The sequence below is a fragment of the Akebia trifoliata genome, chromosome 11 (assembly GCF_017979445.1).
Source record: "Akebia trifoliata isolate Shusen 1 chromosome 11, ASM1797944v1, whole genome shotgun sequence".
Lineage (NCBI taxonomy): Eukaryota > Viridiplantae > Streptophyta > Magnoliopsida > Ranunculales > Lardizabalaceae > Akebia > Akebia trifoliata.
In genome coordinates, this window is record NC_141385.1 from 30869466 (window position 1) to 30896809 (window position 27344).

The 27344-nt window shown below is 35.7% G+C and overlaps 1 protein-coding gene across 1 annotated transcript; it reads right to left on the bottom strand.

The window, feature by feature from the left end:
• Positions 1-2937: 2937 nt before the first annotated feature.
• On the bottom strand, positions 2938-25964 carry LOC147391261 (peroxisomal acyl-coenzyme A oxidase 1-like). Its single transcript, XM_086457243.1, has 14 exons — positions 25721-25964; positions 25111-25219; positions 24888-24949; positions 15798-16007; positions 15557-15644; positions 15292-15454; positions 14791-14989; positions 12124-12321; positions 8539-8670; positions 7815-7935; positions 4757-4867; positions 4373-4442; positions 3500-3683; positions 2938-3398 (listed from the first exon to the last, which is right to left on the bottom strand). The coding sequence occupies exons 1-14, from the start codon at positions 25856-25858 to the stop codon at positions 3189-3191; spliced, it is 1995 nt and encodes a 664-aa protein (XP_086313369.1). The 5' UTR covers positions 25859-25964; the 3' UTR covers positions 2938-3188.
• Positions 25965-27344: the final 1380 nt, after the last annotated feature.

The following is a 27344-nucleotide window of genomic DNA, read 5'->3' on the forward strand; positions in this document are numbered from 1 at the left end:
TAATGTTTGATATTTATATCAAAAATAAGATTTTGTGTTTGACAATCTACTAATCTACCCTATAAATTTAAAATGAATATATTAGTTAGTATATAATTTTAATGGTAAATTAAACTTAATAAAAGTAGGCTTACCTATCAAAAAAAATTACACTTTGACCCCCTATGATTTTGCAAAATTCTATGTTGATCCCCTAACGTTTTGATAATTGCACTTACCTCGCCCGTCACAAACCGCGTTCAGATTCAGATGTTATTTTACTACTTTACGCTCTCATTTTATTTTTTTTATCATAAAAATGAAAATTTTAAAAGATAAAGGGACCAACTAATTGCATACCAATCTTTAAAAAAAAAACTTTGCTTTTTATAACATCTATTTTAACTTACTGCTTGCACTCCAATATCTAATCTTTTTAAGATTCAACCTTTATTTTAATTTGTAGCTTTATATTCTTTGTTCATGTTTTGTGATTGGTTTAGCTCATGTTCTCTTTGGCTCCAATTCAAGGTATTGATTTTCTAATCTCTATTTAAAAATTAATATGATCCTGTGGGCATAGTTGTGGAAGAAGAAGAACAAAAATTGAAAAGGAGTGCAAGATTTTTTTTTTTTTTTTTTTAAACAATTTTTTGGTGTGTAATCATTCAAATGGAGTGCAAAAGGGAAATTTTTTTAAGAGATGGGGTGCAATTAGTAATGGGTGGTGTACAACTAATTTGTCCCAAAATAAATTGCCTTGTCTATGCCTTCTCACACTCATAAGCATGAAGTCATTTTTTCACAAGGATATTTTTTGTTTATCAAAAGGAATGATATGTTAAAAAGGATAAATAATCTTCATAAACAGTATTTTAAAAATAAAAATAAAAAAACAATAGGGGGAGGTAGTTGCAATTGTCAAAATGATAGGGGGTTGACATGGAATTATGCCAAACCTTAAGGGTGAAGTGTAATTTAACCTAATTTTAAATTGATTTAAATGGTTTAACTCCAAAAATTGGAATAGTTACTTAAAATTCAAAATATCATCTATGATGATTAGAAAGGTAATTGAGATCAAAGAAATTTTTTTGAAAATCAAACAAAATGAGAAGATAAAGAGAAATCAATAAGAATATAGAGTAAATTAAAGTATTTTTTTTCTACCATGACATATAGACTAGAACGATAAATTATTCGTAGTCTAATTTGAGCATCAGAGTATTTTCTAACAAATACTTAAGATAGGGTTGAAAATCACATAATGAGCTCAAATCTCAATTGTCCTTGACTCCGAGTCCAACCAGAAGTCCTTCACTTTTTAGTTAGCAATTGCACCCAAAATAAATAAATGTAAATTTTTTGCCGATTATTTTCAATAAAACGAAAAATACATGTATTTTTAGGTCCACATACTATACACATGTATATTATTTTTTTCAATAAATATTTTTCATGAAATGTGATTGTGAGGTAAGCATCCTCCATAAGATTGGATTTTCGCTAGAGTCAAGCTAACTTGACTTAGTAAGATTTCAAAATCTTACTAAGCGTCGTTGGGCCACATGGATTATGAAATTGGCCTAGACTTATGGAAAAACTCAGATTCAAAAAAAAAAAAAAAAAGATTTAGAGTCAAAAAACTCCCTAGCTTAAAATTAAAATTCAACATTGAAAAAAATAAGATTTTTGTGAGTTCTTTTTTTCCAAAGTTCTTATGAGTTTTTTATGATTTTTTGTTTTTTAAGTTCTTAGAATTTAGTCTTCTGCATTCCTGTGGCATGAGATGAACCACAAGGTGATGCAGTCAGGAAACTTTCCTTATTAACCTAATTTTCTTTTCGATATTATCCTTAATTATTTTAATTGTAATACTAAAGGTGTGGATATTCTACTTGTGCATTGATACTTTTGTAAATATCAAATTTAAAATTATACATAAATTAGAAAACAAAATTTTAAGAATTTTAAAATTCTTAAGAAAGAAAAATATTTTATCATCCATTTTTAATGCATTTTAAATTTGATAATACTGTGATTGTCCATTTTCAAAGCATTTGACCTTGCAAAATATGATTTTTATTTTTTAATATAGATCTAGATCATGAACCCTACTAATAATTTGAGATTTTTTGTCCACAGAAAAGTCTATCAAGAATTTCACAGAATCTCAAATTGACTAATTATTGACGGGACGTCTGAACCTAGAAGGATATAGAACATTAACATCGAAGACAACTACAGGTCGAAGACGACAGGTTTTTGGATGAAAAGAGATTTTGTGCAGAGGTTAAGTCATCTATATTAATCTTCAAGAATAGAACAATGTCGAGCATGTCATTAGTTTGGAAACAAAAGGACATCTTAAAGATTCACGAAAACATGAAGGGAAGTTTTATTTGCCCAAAGCACTGAACTGAATTAACAGAGGTCGCAACCAAATGGATCGATCAAAAACTACAAACGATGGGTAATCTTACATATCCAATTTCCATCATACCTGAACCAAAGCCATAATAAAAATTAAAAACTCAGAAAAATCATTAAAAACCTCCCCTTCTTTTTTCCCTCTAATGCAATTTCGAGAGTCCAAATGGGTGTAACAAGGTGTGATAATAAACAAATTTTTCAAACAACCGGTTTCCTCTTCCTTGCCTGTCAACCATATGTGAACTACTGGTTCTTTTATTCCTTTATTAATTTTTTTCTCTTTTGGATTTTCTACAAATCATTTTCCAAGATTATGTGTTGGATGCCTAAAACCATTCGAACAACTGCTGCGTATTTTTTCAATCAAATAGTTCAAAGAGCTTTCTTACCAATTACAAGACCTGGATCTACAGCAACTGTACTGATTGTACGGCCAATAGCCAATTGTAACATTCACTAAAGAGTGTAAGAATATGATGAAACCATTCAGAAATTATATATTGTTAAGATGACAAGGAATTGCCATTTTTCCATACTAAAACATCCATTTTCCATTAAAAAAAACAGAAGTTGATTAACAAAACAATCGTTTATACACCATTGAAACAATCAGAATACTGCATAGCATCCACACCCTTCGAGACAAGAGAGTGGGAATTTCCCTGTAGCTTTATTCATTATTAATAATAATTATGATATTGCTAGCAATAATTAAATAATGTGACCGTAGACATACATCTAAATGTATGGGATTCACTACTTTCTTGCAACTACCTTCAGAGTCTAGCATTGCGCAGCTGTTGCTTCAGCAGAGGGCGGATGTATTCATGGTAACCATCAGGCACAATAGAATCATTGAGTGGGTCCTTCCATGCCTCCTCGTAGAGTTTTGGATATACATTCCCATCATAGCGGCCAAGAACCGAGCCTAGGTAATGATCTGTGTAGTTAAATGCATCAACAAGTGCAATTGCATTCGGACGGGCCTAGCAATGGACACCAAGGAATAACAGTTTAGTTTGTTATCAACAGCAATGGTCTCACTAGAATGATTTTGGATGATGTGAAAGAATAATATTAAACAAACCTGAGTGTACAGTGATCTAAGCTGATCATTTGCAAGTGAGGCTTGCTCTGGAGTAATGCTTCCAGTGGAAAGGAAATCACCCTGATATTTGTGAAGTAAAGCGAGGGCATAGATGTTGCAGAGCACTTGTAACTGTTCTTTAACACCCTTTCCGGGTATGTCTTGTTTTAGCTTCTCGATGAATCTGAACAAGGTAATAAACTGTGTAACAAGTAGGTATGAAGCATCTATTGGGTATTGGCTCCCAATGATAAAATTTAAAAAAAAAAAAAAAAAAAGAGCTGCTATTGGCAACCCAACTTTTACTCATTACACCCCACCTAAAAATTTAAAAAAAAAATAGTGAATGGTTGAGAATTAGTAAAAGATGGGGTGCCAATAGTAGTTCCCTCTCTCTCTCTTTTAGAGTACTATTTTTTTAGTTTCAGGATTTTATATGAACCTAATCCTAATTGTAAACGACTACAGAAATTGTTTAAATGAATGTTACAAAGTTTTGTAGTGTTGATTAATTAACGTCAGCCAAATCTTTGTAATGTTTGAATTGTGTTTTAATCTTTAACTGGGGTGCGATACAGGATTTAAGAATTTGGGGTGTAATAAGTAAAAGTTGGAGTGCCAAAAAATTTCTTTGAAGAAATTAATTGATCGAAAAAGATGGAGAGAAAGGTCCAGATATGATTTGTCTTCCACACTAACGTATTATTTGGGTATACAGTGGCTATACAAATGTAACTACACTTCGCAAGGTACTTACAATATAAAGCCTGGATTTCTTTTGAGCTTACTGAATTTATTCTAATTGTGAGAAATGGGTAGGTTCTCATCTATATTTAGGAACAGATCTATTGACAAGAAAAGAGAGAAGCTTACTTGGAAACAACAATCAATTGACAATGGGCAACAGCAGCTTCTACTAAATCGGAAGAGAGTTCTGCAAAGGCTGGTAAAAGAGCATGTAAAATAAGAAATTGTTAGATTTTTAAATACATTTATATTCTACAAAATACTTATGTTTTATTAAGATAGAAGATGATTAGAAGCATTCCTCCCGACAGTGCCATATTGGCATGGCACACATGCAAGATAATAGGAACCGACAAACAAGATGAAAGAAATCATTAAATGGCCCACTCAGATGTTAAAGCATCCAAAATTTTGCAATATTACTAAAATATGAGTACATCAAATTTCCCATGAAAAACTAGATCAAGGAAGAAGAATTAATTCATTATAAAGCAGAAAAAAAAAACGTACCTTCTTCTTGGCTCGGCATTTTGCTTATCTTTTGAGCACAAGCGACAGACATCCTAGCAGCCCTTGCTTCAAATGCCTCCAATATTACACTAGGCTTCAACCAATCCTCAACTGCAACCATAATAAAGTAAAACTTTCTAACCCAACATGAAGGGGCCTTAATTCAGGTTCCAGCAAAGATATCAACAGGTTTGACGTGAAGTAAGAGAAGTAGCATCAGTGTACTTTGCAAATATTGTAATGAACACATTGGTGTTAAACACCACACAAAAAACAAAATTCGAGTCATGTCACTCAGAGAGCATCAGCTAAAATATTAACAGTATGGTATACAGATTTGAATGCACAGAACAATATGAAATCATGGTCATACAATTATTTACAGACAGATTAAGAAAAGTTAGGTATGTTTATTTTGCAATTGATTTCCTACAACTGTATGCTTCATTATTATAATTTCACTTCTTTGTAGGTAAGCTAAGTTTCTTTTTTTAGTATGTGGTGGGCTGAGCTCTTGTCTATAGCCGGATTCATCTTAAGATCTTCTTTCTCCATACCAATCTGTGCTGCATTTTGTATAGTTGCAAGGCCGTTTGCATAAAGACAGTACTTGTGTGCAGGAGTGGGAAGCGACTGTTGTATAGTTGCAAGGCCGTTTGCATAAAGACGGGACTCGTGTGCAGGAGCGGGAAGCGACTGTTGTAAACTAATTTTAATTAAATAATTTAAAGAAGCATGAAGAGGGACCCTACAGTAGAATGTCCCTGAAACTGTAGTTGCACCAGACCCCACCTAATACTTAAAAAAATCCCATGTACACTCACTATCATCTTTTCCTGGATAACATTAAACACTACATCGTATAGTTTTGTTGTTTTCCAAAGGGCTAAGATTCTGTCCTTAAGGTATTACAGTATACACATGCTCACACTAACAAAAGTCACCCTAGGAAGTACCATAGCCCTGAAAATCATGGACCCTAACTTCTTTCTGACACAGGAGAGTTCACACAAACCAATGGTTGAAAATCAGATTTTCTTTGGTTTTCAGTATCGAATAAATTTTTTTTTTTTATCGATAAAGATATGTTTATTGAAAGGTGAAAAAACAAAAGGGGGTCAAGAGGACCCACCTAGAACAAAGAGAAAGAACAAAAAGCACAACAAGACTAAACACAAACAACAAGATACTCTCACGACAAAGAGCACACCCTATCCCATCGCACAACAAAATCTTCAAAGAAGACTCCTTTGAATTTCTCATAAAGTTTGCTCCAAGAGAACATGAACTCCAAAATAGAAAGAATTAGTCCTTCCAACATCGAAATTTTCCCTTCAAAAATGTACCGGTTGCATTCTTTCCAAATATCCCAACAAATTGCAAAAGGAGCCAAGAACCAAAGAATCCGCTTAGAAGACGAGAAGGAACCTCCCCACGACAACCAAACTTCCAAGACCGACTTAACGGAACGAGGAAAGCAACCCACTATACCGAATAAGGATGAGAAATGTGACCAAATATGATAGCCACCCGACAATGGATGAATAGATGATCCACTGTTTCCGCCTGAGAACCACACATACAACACCGATTCGGGGAAATAAAGCCTCTTTTGATTAACTGGTCCAGCGTTGCGAGTCTCCCTAATGCCGCCAACCAGAGGAAAAAAGATATCTTAAGGGGTGTCTTACCACCCCATACAAAGGAATGAGGGAAAGTTGTATCACTAGTTGGGATAATACCATCATACAGAGATCTCACCGTGAAACTCCCATCCCTAGTACCTTCCCACACTCTCGTCTTCCGCTGAGTTTTGCACATATCTATTTTCCACCACAGCAATTAACCTTACTAACATATCCACCTCCCAATCATTGAAAGTTCTTCTAAACCCAAAGTCTCAGTTTATCGTACCATTAACAAAATTCTTGAATACTGAGAATACTAGATTCTTTTTCAAAGACAAATCAAAAATATCTCGAAAAATGTCCCTAAGGGGACCACTGCTACACTACCAGTCCTCCCAGAATCTCACCTTAGTCCTACTCTCGACCTTGTATTTCACTTTTTTCTTGAAAAATTGTAGTCCTTTGAGAATACCTTTCCACACATCACCCCCCATCGCGCTTTTTGCTGGACCGCTCTCCCACCCATTTCCCCTCACCCCATATTGATCGACTATTACTTTCCTCCAAAGACTCTCCCCCTCCTCTTCAAACCTCAAAAAACATTTCCCCAACAAAAGCCGAATTCATCGAACCAAAATTACGAATGCCCAAACTCGTTTTTTTCTTGGGCAAAGATAACTTAGTCCAACTTACCCAATGATGTTTCCTCAAGCCGTCTTTACCATGCCACAAAAATTCTCGACAGATTCTATCTAATTGCAATTCCACACTTCTTGGCAATGAGAACAGCGAATTAAAGCCCAAATTCCATATAAAACCTTAATATTTTATAAGTCCATGGTTCAATCCACTTTCAGCCCATTCTGGAGCTCGTCGCACTTGACCATTAAGGCCTGAAGTCCTGTCCACTAAAAGGAATATATCTCTTCAGTCGAATTATAGTTTAAGTGAATATATAATATTTTCGGATTTACTATTTATAGTAAATACTTTTCTTTGTAAAATTGTTGAATTGCAGTTTTTGTGTTTGTCAAACTAGCACTTTGTGGGTCCCATAGGGTTAGTAATTAGTGAGTTGTTAGGCAAGGTTTCCATTTGTTAAGTAACCAATAAGTTTATAGGTGTTAGGATTTTTATTATTTGTTTGATTCGCAAGTTAGGACTAGGCATTTCACTTGTATTGCAAGTTGAGAATTATTAGGACAATTCTTAGATGGTTTCTACTTCTTTTAAGAAATGATATCAGACTAATCTACAAAATAAGGGATGTAAACCATATTTTATATCATTGAACGGGATAGAATTGATTGACTAAAGCATTTACTTTGCTCTTGGAATTTTCCCGCTGATCCTGTTAACTACTATTCCCTTATTGTATATTTTCCAAGCAGACTTTTTGAATGAAAGCACTTAAAAACAAGATATAATACCTCTTTTAACATCACAATGACACTGCAGCAGATGTTCCACATGTCCCATATAAGCTGTCGTTCCAACAGGCTGCTTTCCGGACCCCAACTGGGAGACAGTCTTCATGAGAAACCTCGCAACCTACAAGAAATATTTTCAGCGTAAGTCCAGCACATTTCCCGAATGAAAATTTTTCAAACATTTCATGGCCATCACTCGATGTTTCATGCGTAACACTTTACAATGTAAAAAACCCCAAGTGTCGTATACAGCAATTAAAGCTCAATGTCTGAGATACCTATTGCCATAATGAATCTATTCTTCCCTACCCCACTACCCTTTCCCAGTAAAAACCCTCTTGACATGGATTTGAATAGGATATATGCCGGATGATGTGGTTACAGAAGAAGAGGGCATTTTTTTTTCTTCTTGGTAATATAAAAGAGAGATTATATTGACACACCAACTTTTGCTAACACCACCCCGATTCATATGTAAATCACCAAAGAATTAGCACACATCTTGGGGTGGCGTTAGCCAAAGTTGGCATGTCAATAGAAACTCTCTATAAAAATTATTAAGAATAGGAAAAAGGAAACACCAGAAAATACAAGGAGAATAAATGCCCATGAGTTGGCTGAAAGGCACAGTCCAAAAACTTTACCACCAGAGAAGTATATTGGGATTATTAACAATAAAAAGAGCAATGATGATTATGACAAAAAATTAATATAGTTCACAGACCTGTAAAAGCAGAACAATATTATCTCCTTCATATGTACAGGCAGGGACATATACAGCAAATAACTCAGGAAGACCACTGCTACATAGGTAACCATGGCCACCACAGAGTTTCCGACATTCTTCAATCCCATCCTGTCACCAAAGAAGATGGCAGCTCAAGTTAAAACAGCACCCACACCCAAAAGAGTGATATTTAAAAAATGTTTCAAATTTTAACAGAATATATAATATATAGTGGTAGCAAATCACAAAATTAAAAATATATAAATTATCGATGGATTGTATCACGTGAAGTAATGGGATAACTATATCAAGATCATATAAAGGAAATTTTTCTATCTGACAGTTTTGCATATGTTGAAAGCCATGTTGTTCTTTAAATACTTTGTTTGATGTTAAAGTGCAAATATGTTTTTCTTCAAATAATTCTTTGGATGTTCAGTACATGATATGGAGACAACGTCCAGCCTTATCGAACAGATCAGAGAGAAAGAGCATGGAAGGGGGCCCAGCTATGTCGCACAGTCCAGAATGTTGTCGTAACACCCTAACAGCAACACAATTGCTTTTCCAAGGCAGCAAACAGCCCAACAATACCTCTACTGTTGTTGTAGGGCAAACACACACCACACAGCACACAGAGATTTTGTCGTAGGGCAGAAAAAAACCCTAGAACCAGTGCCGCACAGCCTTATTGTTGTCCCAAGGTAGCAAACAGCCTACCAGTTCCAGTCCCAAGGCAGTAAAAGACCCCAGAATCAATGTCGCACAACCCTGTTGTTGTCGCAAGGCAGCAAACAGCCTGCCAGTTGTTGTCGCAGGGCAGAATAGCTCCAATTTGAGCAGAAAAAACTTCCAGCAACACCCTTTTGCTATCGTAGGGCAGACCTAATCCAACGGTTGATGTCGTAATACCTAAGGGGGGTTTCGTAGGGAAGCAGCAAGGGCAGAGGCCAATCGTAGATCTCCAACAGTCCACCAATAACCTTATCACAAACACAAACCCTAGCGTAGGGTAGAATCTAAACCAAAAAATCTATCACAAGGTAGGAACCCTATTGTAAAGCAAACAACACAGCACGGAAAATCAATCACAACATGTGAAATCTTGATAAAAAATCCTATCGCAATATGCGATTAGGAGAACATGAATAAAAAAAGCCCTCGAAGGAGAGACATTCTAACGAAACTGCTCTAGGTCAGTGGATCTCAAAAAACCAGAGAATAGGGGAGAGAAGAAAAGAGAGGAAAAGGAACAAGGAGAGACAAAGAACTTCAAAAGAAAAAACAAACAAGGAGAAGAACCCAAGAAGCGGGACATTGGATCCTCTAAAGGCTCTGATACCCAGAAGAATTGTAGAAGAGAATTCTCAAGTCTCATAATGAGAGCTTGATAGATATATATATATAGGATCAGGTTCAAACGACAACCATTTCAACACACATATAGACAACGCGTTTTGTCTTATATGGGCAAAAATGTTTGGAATGGGCTGATTTTTTGTGAGGATGATCTCTATGGTGAGGGGATCATCCTGGCAAAAAATCAGCCCATTCCAAAACTTCTAGACCGTCCGATTTTTGTTGAAAAATTATAGACCGTCCAATTTTTGTAAATCAATTTTGATGGGGTTAGAAGTTTTGGAATTTGATGATTTTTTACCAGGATGATTCTCTCATCACAGAGATCATCCTCACAAAAAATCAGCCCATTCCAAACATTTTTGCCCATATAAGACAAACACGTTGTCTATATGTGTGTCGCAATGTGTGTTGCAGGAACCCGACCCATATATATATATATATATATATATATATATATATAAACTAAAAAGAGAATGGACATAAATGCCCTTACATAGAAAACTAACAATAGTAAAATAGAAATAAGCATATACATATTTCCAATACTAATATGGTTAGAAAAATCAAAATAAAATGATATAAAATATGTAACTAAGGCTCAATAGTAAAACTAGCGACAGGGGCTTGCTCCCTCTGGTCATTCGTTCAAAACTGGGTGGCCTCTTGATTTAAATGCTGCACATTGGGAAACATTCGTGGGGTCAAGGTTAGGGACTAGTCCCATCCTGAAAAGGATGTAGGATACCCTTCGTTACAAAAAAAAAATGTTTTTTCTTCTAAATAAATATTATGATGAATTTACAAGTACTTTTTACAAATAATTTATATTTTTTGCTATTTTTATAAATTTTATTAGTAAGTGGAGTTTGCTCGTGCCTTTGGGTTTAAGAGGGTAGTTGAGGAAAGGCAATTGAGTTGGAGGGGAATTGTTGAAAAGGGGGAAGAAGAGGAAAGACAATAAAGTTGGAAGGGTGTCGGAGAGTATCATTGGAAACGAGAAGAGAAAAGGAAATAAAGTGGGGTGTTTTTTTTTCTTTTTGATAAGTAAAATAAAGTGGGGGGTTGTCCTCGAGATTGGAAAGGTTAAATCTCAACTCCTACTCATGTGGGGATAAACATTGGGAAGTGAACCGTAGTGTTTTATTATATAGATTTTACAACATTTTTTCATAAAAGAATATTTAGGTATAATTTTATTGTTCATTGAAATATTTCCACCAAAATATTGCAATTTTATACCTAAAATTTAATTATTTCAATTAAAATTTACCACTCAGTAAAATATTCTATGGAATGAGTAGTGATCCTCACTGGAATATATGCAAAAAGTAACAATCGGTTAAATTTTGTGAGAAGCCTTGTGGATATGAAAATAACTTTGTATAACTTGAGGAAATATGTTGGGAGTATAATACTGTGCTTATTCCCAAAAAGGAGTCTTAAGGGCCATGGAATTGCCCCTTGCTGAGGGCAGCAAGGGGGCAGAGTCCCCCTATCCAAGGGTTTATGGGGCAGAGCCCCAAAACCAAGGGGAATTTTGGTATTTCGCATTTTGGGCATAAATATGTAATTGTAACTCGTTTTAGAGTTGCATGAATGATACAGAATTGGGACCACCCGAGTGGTGAAGTTGCAATTCATCAATCTGGGTGCGCTTCGTAGGGTCATGCGAACAAGTCTCCCCACCCAAAACTTTACTGTTATGCCTGTTTGTCGTGGCAGGGAATATCCGCAAGGTTAGTCCCACTTCCAAAGGATGTGGGGACACCCTATCACATAAAAGACCAAAAAAAGGAAACTAAGGTTTCAGGTCTTGGAGGTTTGAAAGAGGTATGGGATAAGTCCTGGGATGTAATTTCTTTATCAAAATTAGTGAATCACTCCCATCTCATCCCTGGACGTATACACTGCCAAACCACATAATATTTTGTTGTGTTATGTGCATGCTTCTCTCATTTTGATACAGCTTGTAATATGTACCAAACCAATTTTAGGATTTTTTTGATGATTAATTTTCTAGACAAGCATCCAATGCATACAAATTACAGGTACAAGTTCTATTATGACTAGATCAGAAATGGCACACAAATAATGAAAGTTTCGAAAACATAATTATTTCCTCAGACATAACATACTACACAAATGACAAAAGAATGAACAGAAAGGCAAAAGTGATAAGGACAGCAAAGTGTTGATGAAAGGGGACTGGCATTTACGTACAGCAGTGGTGGAAGTAGTCAGAGACTTCAAACCAGCAGTGCACGCATGTGCCTCAGGCAATGTGGAGAAGTCGTTGGCCTGCAATCTCTGAGTCACATCTGTATACAACCATTTCAACCATTCACCGACAAACCTGAAAGCATAGGCAGTAGCCAACAAAGGGAAGAGCCTGCTTTGCTGAGTCTTGTAATCAATCACCTAAAGAAAAGGAGAGCATCATAAAATGAGCCTTAAAATATTTTCAAAGTTTACAAGTGAAGAATCTTTGGAAATAACCAAGAACAAGAGTAAACACGTTATAGAAAAATCATCATGAGACTAAGTCTTTTTTTTTTTTTTTCAAATCAACAAGATGCGCCTGCAGTAACCGAGAACTATAGTAAACACATGCTAGAGCAATCGCCATTAAGCAATAAGGCTTCTTTTTCCAAATAAACAAGATGCTCTTGTAGTGGTTATTTATAATTGTATATGCATATGACCATCAACCTAATGACCAACCAGTGAGGATTCCTGCACCAAACAGAAGACTCACTAATAGATGTTATTTAGGTAATTTCTATGCTAAGGGCACTCTGAACACACCTCATCCTTGTCAATCATACCATGCTTGGAATTCTGGAAAAAGTGGGTCATCCATTACATTATAGAGGTTATTGAGGTAACTTTAACGTTAGAGTGGTATGATTATTTCCTTGGGGAGCTTTCTCCTGACTTCTCAGAATGAATGCAGGGTGTCAACAGGTACCCGATTACCCGATGTACCCGGAACCGATTAATCGGTTTTGGGTCCACTACGAGAGACCCGATTAATTTTCGGGTTGGTTATGGGTAGTCATTTTAAGGACCCATTAAGAGTCAGGTCTCCACCGGGTACGCATTGGGAAAACGGGTAAATAGGGTTTTTTTATTATTATTTAAGAGGATGTTTATATTTATTATTTCGTTGAATAATTAATTAATAGTAATTACTAATTATGGAGAGAGATTTCAATATTCAATATCTTCTCAAAGTTCAAATGGTACAAACAAATAGAAGAATCCGACTACCTAACTAAGATAGTAAGGATTTCACCCTTACTAAGGGTCCTTGGACTCACCATGTGACATCAAAAACATGATATGATGATTCAGGGTTGTAGAGTACAAAATTCTATGAGCTTTGAAAAAACAAACATTCAAAAAAAGTTATTTTTCACCGTTGAATTTTAAAAAGTTGGGTGGAAGTTCAGTAGTTGTCCATTCTCAAAACCTTGGATCAAGCTCCAAAAAAATTGTTTTTTGAATTTATTAGAGGGCTGTGGTGTTGGATTGCTAATGTGTACCATTTGAGCAAAAAGACCCTTAGTAATTAAGTCAAAATAATTTATTTTTTGAAATTTAACAGGTACCCAATGGGTATCGAGTATTTGTTGGGTCAGTTCTGGTTCCAAAGGTCTCATACCCGGAACCGAAACCGATGTTTAAGTTCGGGTTCGGTTCTGGCTATACATGGAACTGACCCAAACCAGACTCATTGACACCACCCTGAGATTTTCCAAAAAAAATTGAAGACAACTAAGTTCATTTACAGATATAAAATTTAAGAATTTTTTTTTTAAATATCCAGGTCTATTGTGAGGATGCTTGACAGTTGAATAAAAGGAAAATTATAAAGATTGGGGATTTCCAAAGGAAGGAAAGAAAATGCTCCTTTCCACATGCCTAAATAAAAGGAAAAAGATTATTAAAAATGATATTACTATTAATAGTAGGTTAACTTTATCATACCATCTACGGATTCCTTTACTTGTATTATCGCTTAAAGTTGGAGTCCTAGAAGTCAAGATATGAACTTTCTAATGAGAGCATTCAACCTTTTGTTCACAAGACAAATTTTAATTTATTTAATTTTTTGGGAGGGTAAAGCCTACAAATGATAAAGCTTTTTAAGGAAGACATTAAAATGAAGTTGAGAAGGATTTTATCATTGGTCATCTACCAAAATTCCCAAACAAGTAATAAAAGATTAGAAAAACAAGAAAGACTTCAACATTATAATGTAATATGGAGGAGGAATCCAGGTAACTCGTCTGGTAGACCATTGATATGGTCTACCTACAGGATATGGGTATGCTTCGAAAACAGGCCTACAACTGCAACCCACCACTCAATTGAAATTCTCCATGACAGGGATTGACCGACAAAGGCCAACTAATCTAAAGTTGTTAAGAGCCTCTATTTTTCAGTATTGAGTGGGAAACAGTATCACTTTAGTGTTATTAATCTAGTTGAAAAACAAGCTCAACCAGTAGCAGCATGAAAAGTAATCAAAAAAATAAAAAGTAAAATAAATAAATAAGAAACCACAGCCCGGGGGAAATCCTATAAGATGAATCATTAGGATAATTTGACTTTTGGCTTAGGGGTTGCTAAAGTCTTCAGGTGATGATGCCACAGACCTGGGTTCATTTCCCACCAGCACCAAGTTACAGATCTTAATAAAAATAGGCTTACCAACAAAAAAAAATTGAAAAAAGAAACGTAACCTAGATCTTTCAAGTATGGATTTCCATCCAAGGCCCTATATGGCAGGAGTTCTTGCAAAATTACGATATCTATTACATATCAAATATAAGATAAGATTATCTATTCAAGTATACATTATAATACACATTCATTAATTACCTGGGTCTCAGGCCCACCATCCTGTGGACCAAATTGTCTTCGAACAGCACTATATCTTGTGGCAATGCAAACTGCTCGTGATAAGGCACAAGAAGCGTCAGATACAATTGTTTGGCGCACATAAACCATAGTCCCGTAAACTAGTTGCCGAGGGACATCAGATTGCAAATACTTCCCTTCCCTTGTAACCTGAGAAACCCTGCAACATTTGTAGGAAAACCTCAGAACAGAATCATTAATAATACTTATAATTTATCAATGCTAAAAATAAAAAATAATAACTCAAAACATATAGAAGTTATAATATTCTGTTGCCCATAATTTGAATAGTTATAGTTCATATTAAGATTAAATGAAAATGGTAAGTATGTTATCATGCCACTTAACAACTCCGGTGAGTGGATAAAAGAGATCAGATATAGTGTGAGGCTCTAGAAGGAGATCAGTGAATGTGTGTGTGTGACAGAGAGAGATAGAGAGAGAGAGAGGCGGGGGACAAACCGCATCAACATTTGATTCCTTGGAATACGAACATGATCAAACTGCAGGACACCATTATCCATAGTGTTGTATGCTCCATTTCCGAACTTCATCCCAATATCACCAACAGTGATGCCTGGAAGAGGTGAGTGATCATCTAAGCTACGAAGCTGAACGATGAAACCTGCAAAACTAAAACTTCGTCAGACGAAATAAAATATTTTCCACACAGATAACAACAGTTTCCACACACAGATTTTTTATAAACAGAAACGTATAAGATTACCGTGCACTCCATGATCCTGACCATCTATTATAAGACGGGCATAAGTAACTGCATGTGTTGAAATTTTACCCAGACCACCAGGCCACCACTATTCACAAGATTGCAAGAAAATGAGTATGTATCATCAGATCCATAGTCAAGAAAGGTAATCAATATAATTTTAGACCAATGGGTACCTTAGTTCCTAATAGAAGTTATTTATTTGAAAATTGAGTGGCGCATTCTTTAAATTATTACTCACTTTGCTAGAAGTCAATGTCGGACTGTTAAGGATGAACTCGTCAGATTTGGGGTCAAATGTTGCAGTGGTTTCAAGTCCTTGAACATTGGAGCCATGACCGAGTTCAGTTTGTGCATAGCAGCCAATTATTTGCATCTTATATGCCAATGGCAACCACTTTTGTTGCTGCTCATCAGTGCCTTGTCCCTTTATAGCAGGTACAAACATGCCCTAAAGGAAAAAAAAAAAAATTTATAATAACTAATTCATGCATGGAAAGGTAGGTAGAAGGAAACCAGGTGCAAACATGTATGTGTGTAATTATTCAAAATTTGTACTATTAGTTTATGTGATCAAACTCAATGACATTGCATAGACCTGAAATGGGGGATTTAGTTTTACAAGTAAATAAACTCTAGGCCATTTTAAGATCTAATTGTAGATGAATTAATTTCGCTTTGCACAGTGCGAGTTTGTCCACAGTATTTGTGATCTTTCTACAATTGTTTCTCAATATCTTCACCTATCAAAGTAAAACTGTGTGGGAGTGGTGCAGGGTTGATGTTCTTGTCATGTGGAATGCTTGGGATGACAGTTTCTTGATTGTGATCCTTAAGTGAGGTTCGGGAGTTGAAATACAGAAAGACCCAATTCTTACTTAGCATTCGGTTCATAGGTTTATTTTAGTAATCCAATTTTGAAGCTTCTACGACTGAGATCTTTAACCCAGGGCTTGAACTAATTATTATTTCAAGTGGACTCCAAGACGTAAAAAGGCCATGCACTAAAAAGTCCAAAAAGAGTTTAGTCGTTCAGCAAGGACAAGAAGCTTAGTGATAGGAGTCTGGTAAAAAGTGTAGTCTCACATCAATTCTTAATTAAACACTCCTTGGTCTTTTGACTCCTATAAGAGAACTAAAAATTGATTTTGGTTTTTATTTTATTTTTCCTTTTAGTAATTAATGGATCTCTATGCTCGATATTTCAAAGAAAATATTCCCAGAATAAATAAATTTTATATTTACTAAAATGTGACATCATATTATCTTGTCGTTTTATTTAGGCCACGTTTTGATACTTCTTGAGAGTTCGCATGATTGGCCTTCCTTTGAACCCAACTGTAAGCAAATGCAACAGGAACCAACAGGAATTGCATGAGTTATGCCATTTTTTTCCTTTTGATAGATAAAGATCTTTATCAAAATGGCAAAGAAGAAATTCCAAACCTAGGAGGTCAAGGATCCCAGCCTAAGGGACAGAAAAACAATGAATGGAGGATGAAGCAGTATACATATCCACCTACGATAACATCCCATAAAAATACATAGACTACAAAACAATAGACTAAGCCTCTTCCACCTTTCCTTCGAATACCTTTTGTAACGTTCCTTCAATAGGCCCCGATGTACCACAAAAGGTAACAATCTCCACAATTACTACTCTCTAGATGAAAAACCAAGATATACCAGCTTCAGAAGTGGTACATAACACCGGGGGACAAGATCCAAACTCCAAATAACACCAAACAAGTTGAAAAAAGAAACCCAAACCTCCCTAGCAATGGCACAATGAATGAATAAAGGATTAACTAACTTTCATATGGAATGGAAATCGACAATGACTCCTTTATAACTACTAAATACCCAATGAATAAAATCAAGGGCCATAGACGTTGGATGGAATTTTGGGACCTCAAAGAAATGAAATAGCCATCACTACCTGACGACGACCTGCTTATCTTATATGGAGGAGGGATTGGCTCTCTAATCATAGTTGATATTTTCCTGGGTCAAAGGTCCATACATAGAACATACCTCTCTACCATCCCAACCCAAAGTCATGATGCCATACTTGGCCAGGATAATCCTCCTCCAAAGAATAGTGTGTTTGACACCAAATCCCAACAACAACTTCTCCAAAAAGTCAAGTTCACAACTTTAAGTTTTCTAAGCCAAACCCCATGCCTGCCCACCCCCCCACCCCCCCAAAAAAAAATAAATAAATAAATAAATAGTCTTTTAACCACCAAATGATGTTTCTGATTATCCTCCATATCATTCCCTAAAAACTCTCCAATCAATTTTTCTAACGTCTCAAGATGGATAATGATAATAAAAGATGTACAAAAATGATTAACAATGTACTACTAATTAATACCAGCTTCCCCATATACAAAAAAAATATATATAGATAAAATTTATTAGTACTAGCTTTATACCTCAAGGGTCGTCGAGAATTCTAGTGGAGGATTTATAATGTAATTATTTTCAATAGTTTATTGAATTGGGAGGGAGGATTAACCCCAACTTATAAATCAAAAATAATAATAATAATAATACTGGCTTCCCAACTTCTGAAAGGTAACAGATTTTCCATGATGAAAACTTTCTACCATCACTCTCTGTGATGGAAGGAAAAGTAGGGGCTTTGCTAATAGTGGTGAATGTTGAAGCTTCTCTCTTGGAATGTAATAGGTTTAGGAAGTAGGAAGAAAAGATATTTGGTTAAAGCAGTAATTCGTTTGGTTAACGCGCTAATAGTTACGCTTCAGGAGTCAAAATTGAAGGATTGTAATGAGAAAACTATTAAGCAACTGTGGGGGGGCAATGTAGGTTGGATTCAGGCTTTTGATTTGTCTGGAGGGATTCTAATTATGCAGCATAAAGATAGGGTGAAGGACCTAGATTCTCTGTTGGGAGATTTTGCGGTTTCTATTCTTTGTCGGGATGTCCAGAATGAGTTTCAATGGGTTTTCACAAGAGTATACGATCCAAACAGAAGTAGTAAAAGAGAGCAATTTTTGGAGGAGTTGTTTGATGTTGCCACTTTTTGTGAAAAACCTTGGTGTCTTGGAGGTGATTTTAATGTTGTGAGGTTCTCACATGTAAAGAAAAGAAGTTGTGTTATCTCAAAAGGTATGAGGGCTTTTGGAAAGTTTGTGAATTGCATGTTGTTAGAAGATATTCTCTTGGAAGGGAAGGTGTTCACGTGGTCGAACAATCAAGATGAGGCTAAGATGTCAAGGTTGGATAGATTTTTGTTCACTGGGGAATAGAAGGAACATTTTGGGTCAGCTTCACAATTTTCCGCATCAAATCCCTTGTCCGACCATACTCCAATAATCCTTAAGGTCAGGAATTAGATTAGTAGACCAAGGCCTTTAAGGTTTGAGAATAAGTGGCCCCCTGCATGAGGACTTTATCAAGAAGGTGGATGAGCGGTGGAAGGAGTTCGATTTCGCTGGGGATCCAAGTTCAATGTTTAGACATAAAATTAAGGCTCTTAAGGATAAACTAAAGGTTTGGAGCTATTATTATGGAAATTGAGTGCTTAGACAGGAAGGAAGAAAGTCAAAACCTTTATGTGAAGAAGAAGAAAGTAGAAAGAATCAATCTTCAAGCTGAATTTCATAATTTGTCTTTGTTGGAAGCAAAAAAGCAAAAGTGAAATGGTTGAAAAAAGGTGACAATAATACTTAGTTCTTCCATAAAATGGAAAACACAAGAAGAAGGTTCAATAATTGGTGTAGGGTTGTTATTAATTTTTTGATCAATAATAGGGTTGTTATTAATGGAGAGAGCATCGAGGATGGGAAAGGGAGAAGGATAAGAGAGTATTGTGGATTCTAAAGAAATCTTTACATGGAAGAGCATGTAAATCGGCCACATCCGAAGTTGTTAGATTTCGACACAATTTCTCAAACACAGCAAGTTTAGTTAGAGCAACCAATTGAGAGTGATGAGGTGTGGAAAGCGGTTTTGGAGTTGAATGGGTAGAAATCTCTAGGGCCTAATGGTTTTTCTATGGAATTCTACAAAAGTTATTGGGATACAATGGGGGCTGACCTTCTAAAAGTTGTCCATGACCTTCAAGAGAAGAATTTATTGGATGTGGGCTAAATAATACTTTTGTGGTTCTGATTATGAAGAAAGAGAGGGCGGTGGACTAATCAAGACTTCAGGCCTATTAGTTTGTTGAACTCTACTTATAAAATCATTTCAGAGGTTTAGGCGACAAGGTTGAAAGAAGTGATTTCAGGAATTATAGGCTAAGAGCAAGGGACTTTTGTGAAAGAGGGGCCATTTTTGGATGGGATCTTGGTTGCTAATGAATGTATTGATTCGAGATTGAGAAAGGGGACCCCAGGTTTAGTGTGTAAAATCGATCTTCACAAAGCCTATAATCATGTAAACTACGACTTTTTGAGCTATTTGATGATTCGAATGGGGTTTGGCACGCGCTAGATAGGGTGGATCATGAAATGCATGTCTTCAACTGTTTTCTCTATTTTGGTCAATGGGAGTCCTGTGGGCCACTTCAGGAGTTTCAGAGGGTTAGGACAAGGGGACCCTTTATCTCTACTGTTGTTCGCTTTAGTAGAGAAAATCTTTGTAAATTGGTCAAGATAGCGTCAAGTTTAGGAGAGTTGGAAGGGTTTAGGGTCAAGCCAGGGAGTCCTCATGTAACTCTTCTTCGGTTTGCCGACAACATGCTTGTCTTTTTGGATGCTTCGCTTGATCAAGTCCTTTTTTTGAGGGGTCTCCTCTGCTACTTTAAAGTGATTTCAAGCCTTAGAGTTAACATAAGGAAAAGTAAGTTCTTTGGAATAGGTTTGGTACCAGACATTTCTAGATGGGCAGAGATGTTTGGTTGTCAAGTGGAATCTTTCCCTTCTAGTTATCTTGGGTTACCTCTTGGGGCAGCGTACAAAAGTAAGTTAATTTGGAAGCTTGTGATTGAAAAGTTGGCTAAGAGATTGAGCTCCTGGAAAGTAAAATATTTGACCAAAGGAAGGAAGTTGAACTAATTAGAAATACTTTGAAAAGTATCTCGGTCTATCACTTGTCCTTGTTTTCTATTACAATGGGTGTTGAGGTCAAAATGGAAAAGTTGATCAGAGATTTCTTGTGGAATGATAAAAATGGAAATCGAAAATACCATTTAATTAAGTGGAAAGTGGAGTACTCACCAAAGCAAAAGGGAGGTTTGGGGATCAAAGGATTTAGGTTGGCTAACAATGCATTGCTCGGCAAATGGCTATGACGTTTTGGCATGGAAAAGACAAGTCTATGGAGGAAGATTATAAAGGCCAAGCTTGGAGAGAAGAGATTCGGTTGGGAAAGTGGGGAGGTGAGAACTTTTTTCAATTGCGGTTTTTGGAACGGTATTGTCAACACTTCTCAAAAGTTTGAAAAGTGTTTTGCATATAAAGTGGGTAACGGCGAAAGGGTTCGTTTCTAGAAAGATAAGTGGGATGGTGAAACTTCTTTATCTGTGTTCTTTTCCTCACTCAACGAGCTTTCATCTAAAAAGGACATGGCAATTTATGCCTTTGTGAATCAAAATGGGATGGAAACTTCTTGGGATTTGGGTTTCAGAAGAGCGTTCAATTATTGGGAAATTCAGGAACTAGTAGACCTATCCTCTAAATTGGAGTCTTTACACTTTGAGCCTTCTGGGAGTGATTGTTGGGAATGGACCAGCAACAAGAAGAGATGTTTTTCTGCCAGCTCTATCAAAAACATGCTAGAATAATGAGGTTGGTTCCTTTTCAGTCGCCACCATTTGGGGAGGCGAAGGTCCCATCAAAAGTCTCATTTTTTTTGCTTGTTAGCAATCTCGGGTAAGCTACTCACTCTGGATCATCTCATTAGTAGAGGTTTTGCTACGCCAAACTTCTGTACCTTTTGTTACGGTAGTAGGGAATCCATAAACTACCTTTTTATCTATTGCTCTTTTGTGGAAAATCTTTGGACCATTTTTTCAGTTTATTCAAAGTTAATTGGGTGCTCCCTAATTCATGTGTCTCTCTTTTCTAGCTAGAGTGCCACTAGTTTTTCTAGTAGGAAAAAAAAGCTTTGGGCCCTGCTTCCTTTTGCAATGTGTTGAGGAACTTGGTTGGAAAGAAATAAAAGAATCTTCTCGGGGATTGAAAGGGATCATTAAGACATGCTTTTATTAATTTTAGGGTTGTTATTTTACTGAAGTAAATTGGATGTTTTCGAAGGGGTTTCTTTGAAGAGTTTGTTTTCAAGTGGGAGACCATTTGTTCCCGCGAGTTTTGTGTTTGTTTTTCCCATTTTCTTTGTCCCTTTTCTTTGTAAGTCTCTGTTTTTGTGGTTGGTCATCTCAACCACCTCTTTTAATATAATTGTGGTTTAGTTATCAAAAAAAAGACCTTGGATTTACAATAAGAACCTAGTGAAGAGCCAAAGTATGAAGTAGGAAAACTATCTATAAGACAACCAAGTGTGTTGGTCATTGACTCGATATTATCAACCGCCCTCCAAAAATACCTTGTTTTTTGTAATGTTAATGCTTAGTGAGGAACTGCCTCAATACAACACAGAAGACCCCTCAAAAATCTCACCCAAACTTAGGAAACGCCTAACAAAGTACCATCCATGAAATGAAGTAAGAAGTTGGTTTATCCACACCCAAACTCTAGGTTTCCTTCCTCAGCCACTCTAGAAATCAACCTCCATAAAGTTTCTATTACCACAATAAAAAGGAAGAGATAGAGGGAGGGCCCTAGAGGCCATGTCTCACGCCACTTGAAATTCTAAACTTTGTTAGTTGGCAAAATGTTTGTACAGTTAAGAGTTTAGGGCGTCTCAAGTTTAGAAAGTTGAGTTCTTTGAATGGTGCTTTGTTAGAAAAGTGCATTTGGATGTTTGGCAGGGAAAGGGAAGGATTGTAGTGCAAGGTGATTGTGATGAAATTCAGGGAAGATTCATTCGGGTGGGAAAGTGGCGAAGCTAAAAATCCTTATGGATGCAAGGTATGGAAAGGTATTTTAAAGGTCCTTCCTCAATTCAAAAATAGGGTGGCCTTTAAGGTTGGAAGAGGAGATAAAGTTAGATTTTGAGAGGATTCTAATGTGGTGAGGGTCCCTTGAAGGAGCATTTTTTGTCTTTGTTTGCCATCTCAAGAAAAAGGAACCTTCCAGTAGCAAGCTTTTGAGGAGTTAGTCTTGTAGGTTGCACTTGGGACTTAGGTTTCAGGAGACCCTTAAACGATTGGGAGGTGTTGGGGAACTCAGAGTTGTTGGAAAGCCTTGATAATGATCCTGGAGACCCGATTGGAGATGATCTTAGGTTTTGGGTAACAAACAGGAAAGGTTTGTTCTCTATGAGAGAGTTTTATGAAGATTTGAATAGGAGTGGTGATGCTTCCTTCCCCCACATAGTTGTATGGGGTACCAGGATGCCATCTAAGATGTCTCTCTTTGTGTGGATTGCGGTTAAGGAAAGAATTCTTACTTTAGATCAATTGAAAAGAAGGAGATTTTGCGGTCTGAGGATTCGGCTAATCATCTTCTTGTGCATTGTCCCGTGGCAAAGGAGGTGTGCAATCACTTGTTTTCCTTGTTCAGAGTGGAGTGTTGTATTCCAAGTTTTGTGAGAGATATCTTTGGGGAATGGTCCCAATTAGGGATGAGTTTTCGTCATTCTAAGAGGAGGCTTTGAAGTTTAACTTTGTTTGAAGGGAAGGCTCAATCCAATCAAGAGTTATTCTTGTCGATCATTGGGTTTCTAGTTTTTTATTGTGTAAGATCTTCAAGGAGTTCAAAGGGGTTTTCTTTGAGGACTTCCTAGTCCGTTGGGATAGTGTTTGTAACATTTTGGTGTCGTAGCTTCATTTGGAGCCGTGGTTCTTTTTTATTGTTTTTCTTATGTTTCTTTTTTATCTTTTGTAGAGCATCTCGATCTACCGCTTGTAATTTTTGTTTCCTTTATATATCAAAAAAAAAATTACCCATAACTAGACCCATTTGATCAAAGATAGAAAATGAAGCGGATGAAATCCATTTTTTAAGATGTCATCAACATTTCAAGATAAATCTTATCCTCCTCAACAAAAAGTAGAGAAAGCCCCGATTGATGTGATCATATTCCTTTTCCCGATACATTTAGCAAACAATCTCTTATCAGATTCATGAATCTATATACTAGTTAGCAACCAAAACTCCATTTAGCATCTATCTACCCCGAACAAAGGTCTCCTTTGCACAGGTGAAATAACAACTGATAAGAGATCATGAAGCCTCAGCCAATCTTCGTATTGATTTTATACAAACATCAAACCAAACTTATGGGCCTATAAACTGAGATGTTTCAATAAGATATGAATGTTGTAGTCAGATATTCTCAAAGCACGATGAAATTGGTCTACTTGATAATGCATCACAAGCTAGAAATGGGCATATGATATAATGTCGATTTACGAACCTCCGATTGGGAAAGACTAGAAAAATGCTCCTCCCAAGATTATGATTTATGATATTTTTTCTATGTATCTAAGGTTGATATATAAGATTTTTTTACTATGTCTAAGGACTTTAGGGAGAAGAGCTTGATTATTACAGGTAAACTAATTTCTTTTTTAGTCAGGACTGTTACTAAAAGTTGCCATGACTTGAGATTGTCTGAAAATTTTAGGGTTTAATGAATGTTTCCTTTTGGAAAACAAATATGGGGAAAATAGATTTTGATTGATAATTTGGTGAACAGATTCATTGGCATAAGATTTAGTTTTTGAAAGAACTTTGGAACAGGAATTTAATTTCCTTTTTTCTCTTTTGGATAAGCATGATTATTCTTCAGTCCAAGTAATTTCTTAAAGAACAGAAGTTCTGTTAAAACGTGCATGAGGAGATGATATGCCCATGTGAGTTTGTGATTCTCATATTTGACTAATAAAATTCAAATCACCCCCTATCTAACAAGTTTTACCCATGTTTGATTGAGTATTTTCTTATTTGTCGTTCTTTTGCTTGATCAACATTTTAAATTCTTCTATATCATGATTCAAGAAAAGGGCACAAAACTTCATGCATATGATCAAGATAGTAGGATTATCTACAAATAGTAACCTCCCACTCTCGAAGTACACAGATATAAGTACCCGCCTGCCAGCTTGTTAATGAGAGCCAGAATTCTTACCCAACAAAAAAAATCATATTAAAGTTGGTGTCATTGACACCAGTTTGAAAAAACCACCTTTACCCACTAACTCACAAACTACTTATGCCATGCCTACCAAAAGAAAAGAAGGAAAACTCTAAAAGCTACTCCAACAACAGTAAGACTAAGACTAAAAGTTACTCACCCAATGCAGATCTGTAAAAGCGGGCTCATCCACATAAAACCTTAACTTGGATGCTTCCTCTTCTGTAATGATATAAGTTGCATAGTTAGATTATGTAAGAACAGTAAAAAAGAAACCAAACATAGCAGAGTTTAATATAAACTGAAGCCAATATTTAAACACTAGTGAGAAATTATCATCATTGAAAGAGAATAATGTTTTAAGGCTATGGAGGTGTGTGTACCAGAGAGACGGAGCTCAAGGATTCGTTTCCATGCATAAACCGCTTTTCTCAGAGTATTTTTAAACAACTCCTTCCGACCTAGCATCACTCTGTTATCCTTACGGAAAGCCTAAACCATGAAATGAGGCAATATAGAGATCAAATTTCACAGAAAAATACAATGTTACCAAAAAATCATCATAGTAACAACCATAATTTTAAAACAGCACCCAAATGTATTTTTTTTTCTTTTTTTCCTTCTTGGTCTTTTATCTTTTACAGGTAAATAAGAAGGCAAGACAACCCCAGAAATCTTCCTGAAAGCTTCAATTTCGGATAACTTTCTTCCACTTTTAGCTAATTAAGCTAAAATTAGGGATACAAAAATTCAAACCTAATAGGCTTCCTGAAACCCATATTAATTCCAATGCTTATTAACCAAAATTTGTAATTTTTGGTTTATAAACTCATGAAATACATCAATTACAGTCTCTGTTGCAGAAATATCATTGAAAATGGTAACTTGGTGAGGAAAAAAATAACAATTCGAAAAAATCAAAAAAAAAAAAACAATAGTAGATCAATACCCTACCTAGATCTAGAAAACGAAATTAAATTGGGAAATACTTACAGGATCGCTCGCAACAAGTCTAGAAATCCGATCTGAGACTTCAAATGTGTGTTGAGAACCAGCCCAAACGATTTTCATGGATTCTACATCGAATTGAGCCTTGATCCTTTCGTGCGCCAAGTGATCAATTTCCTCCATTTTCTAAAAAATAAAATTCACAGAAAATCCCAACATGCAAGAACAGCTAATCGAAGAACAAAATTCAGGCCGACTCGCTTTGGGTAATCGTGTTCTCTCTTTATTATATTATATTTATATATGGTAAAAAAGACAAAACAAAAGCTATCCGGAAGAGATTACGCGTCCCATTCCCCAACATCAGTCAACGATCTTGGAGGATCACCATCAAACCAACGGATTAGATGAGAGGGTTTTCTCTAAAGTTTCAAAAGTATATATTTTATTTTTAGAAAACTTACTATTATTATTGTTTCTCATACCAATTCAGTCGTATGCATCAAACGACGACGTTTGATATTAAAATTCCACGTCATTTTTTCTTCATTTTTTCTATTTAAATATAAAAATAAAACAGTGGGAAACATTTCGCTCAAAAGGCGTTTGAGATTCTTCTTCAAATCACCACTAAAGATTGGAAAACAAGTACTTCGTGTTCCCATTTTTATTTTTTTGACTACCTATAAATTTTCTTTTCTTAAATCAGATTTAAGTCATGATCACAAGAAGCTGATAGGATATTTTTTTCAAGATAGCTCTCTCTCATCTATTATATATGTGTTATAGGGTGCTAGAGAGGATCAACTTCCACTAGGTCATGCATTAAGTCATGTATATTGATGGGTCGATTAGTGGGTCCCTAGAGAGAAATCCTATAAATGTGGCCACTTTGGTTAAATTACCTATAAATGTGACCCATCAATATATATGACTTAATGCATGACCTAATGGAAGTTGATCCTCTGTAGCACACGATTCATGTAGTATCCTATAACATAGATCCAATGGATGAGAAAGAACTATCTTGAAAAAAATATCGCATCAACTTCTTATGATCAGGATTTAGATTTAATTTAAGAAAAGAAAAATCAAAAAACAATTTTTTCCTCCAAACCCATGTCTTTGAAATGAATGGCTATTGAACACCCAATATTTTAAGTGTGGGATCTAATTATATGGCTGATGTGGTTCTCTTTTAACCATTGGATTTATGTTATAGGGTGCTACAAGAACCATGTGCTAGAGAGAATTTGCTTCCGGACCTAATGCCATTAATTCATCAACTTAGCACAAAATATTTGTAGAGTAAAATATTTGTTCGAATATGTACTAATCCTTGACAAATCATTTATATTATGTCAGCTCCCTTATTCAAATTTTGATTCGTTATTTGTGGTGTGTTATTTATTTTTATTTTTATTTTATTGGTTTGTACGTGGTTTATATGGAGGGATAAAATTCTCTCCTAGGATCGCTCATTTGTACCATCAACACACATTTTAAGGTAGACACGTGGTATCATTTTAAAAGGACTCTAACTTATTAAGGAAGAATCTCAATTTAAAATGATTATTTTCCTTTTTTACGATTATTAATTTGGATAAGGAGTAAAAAATGACAATTATAATTTAATTAGGATTATAATTTCTTTTTATGATTTTTCTAT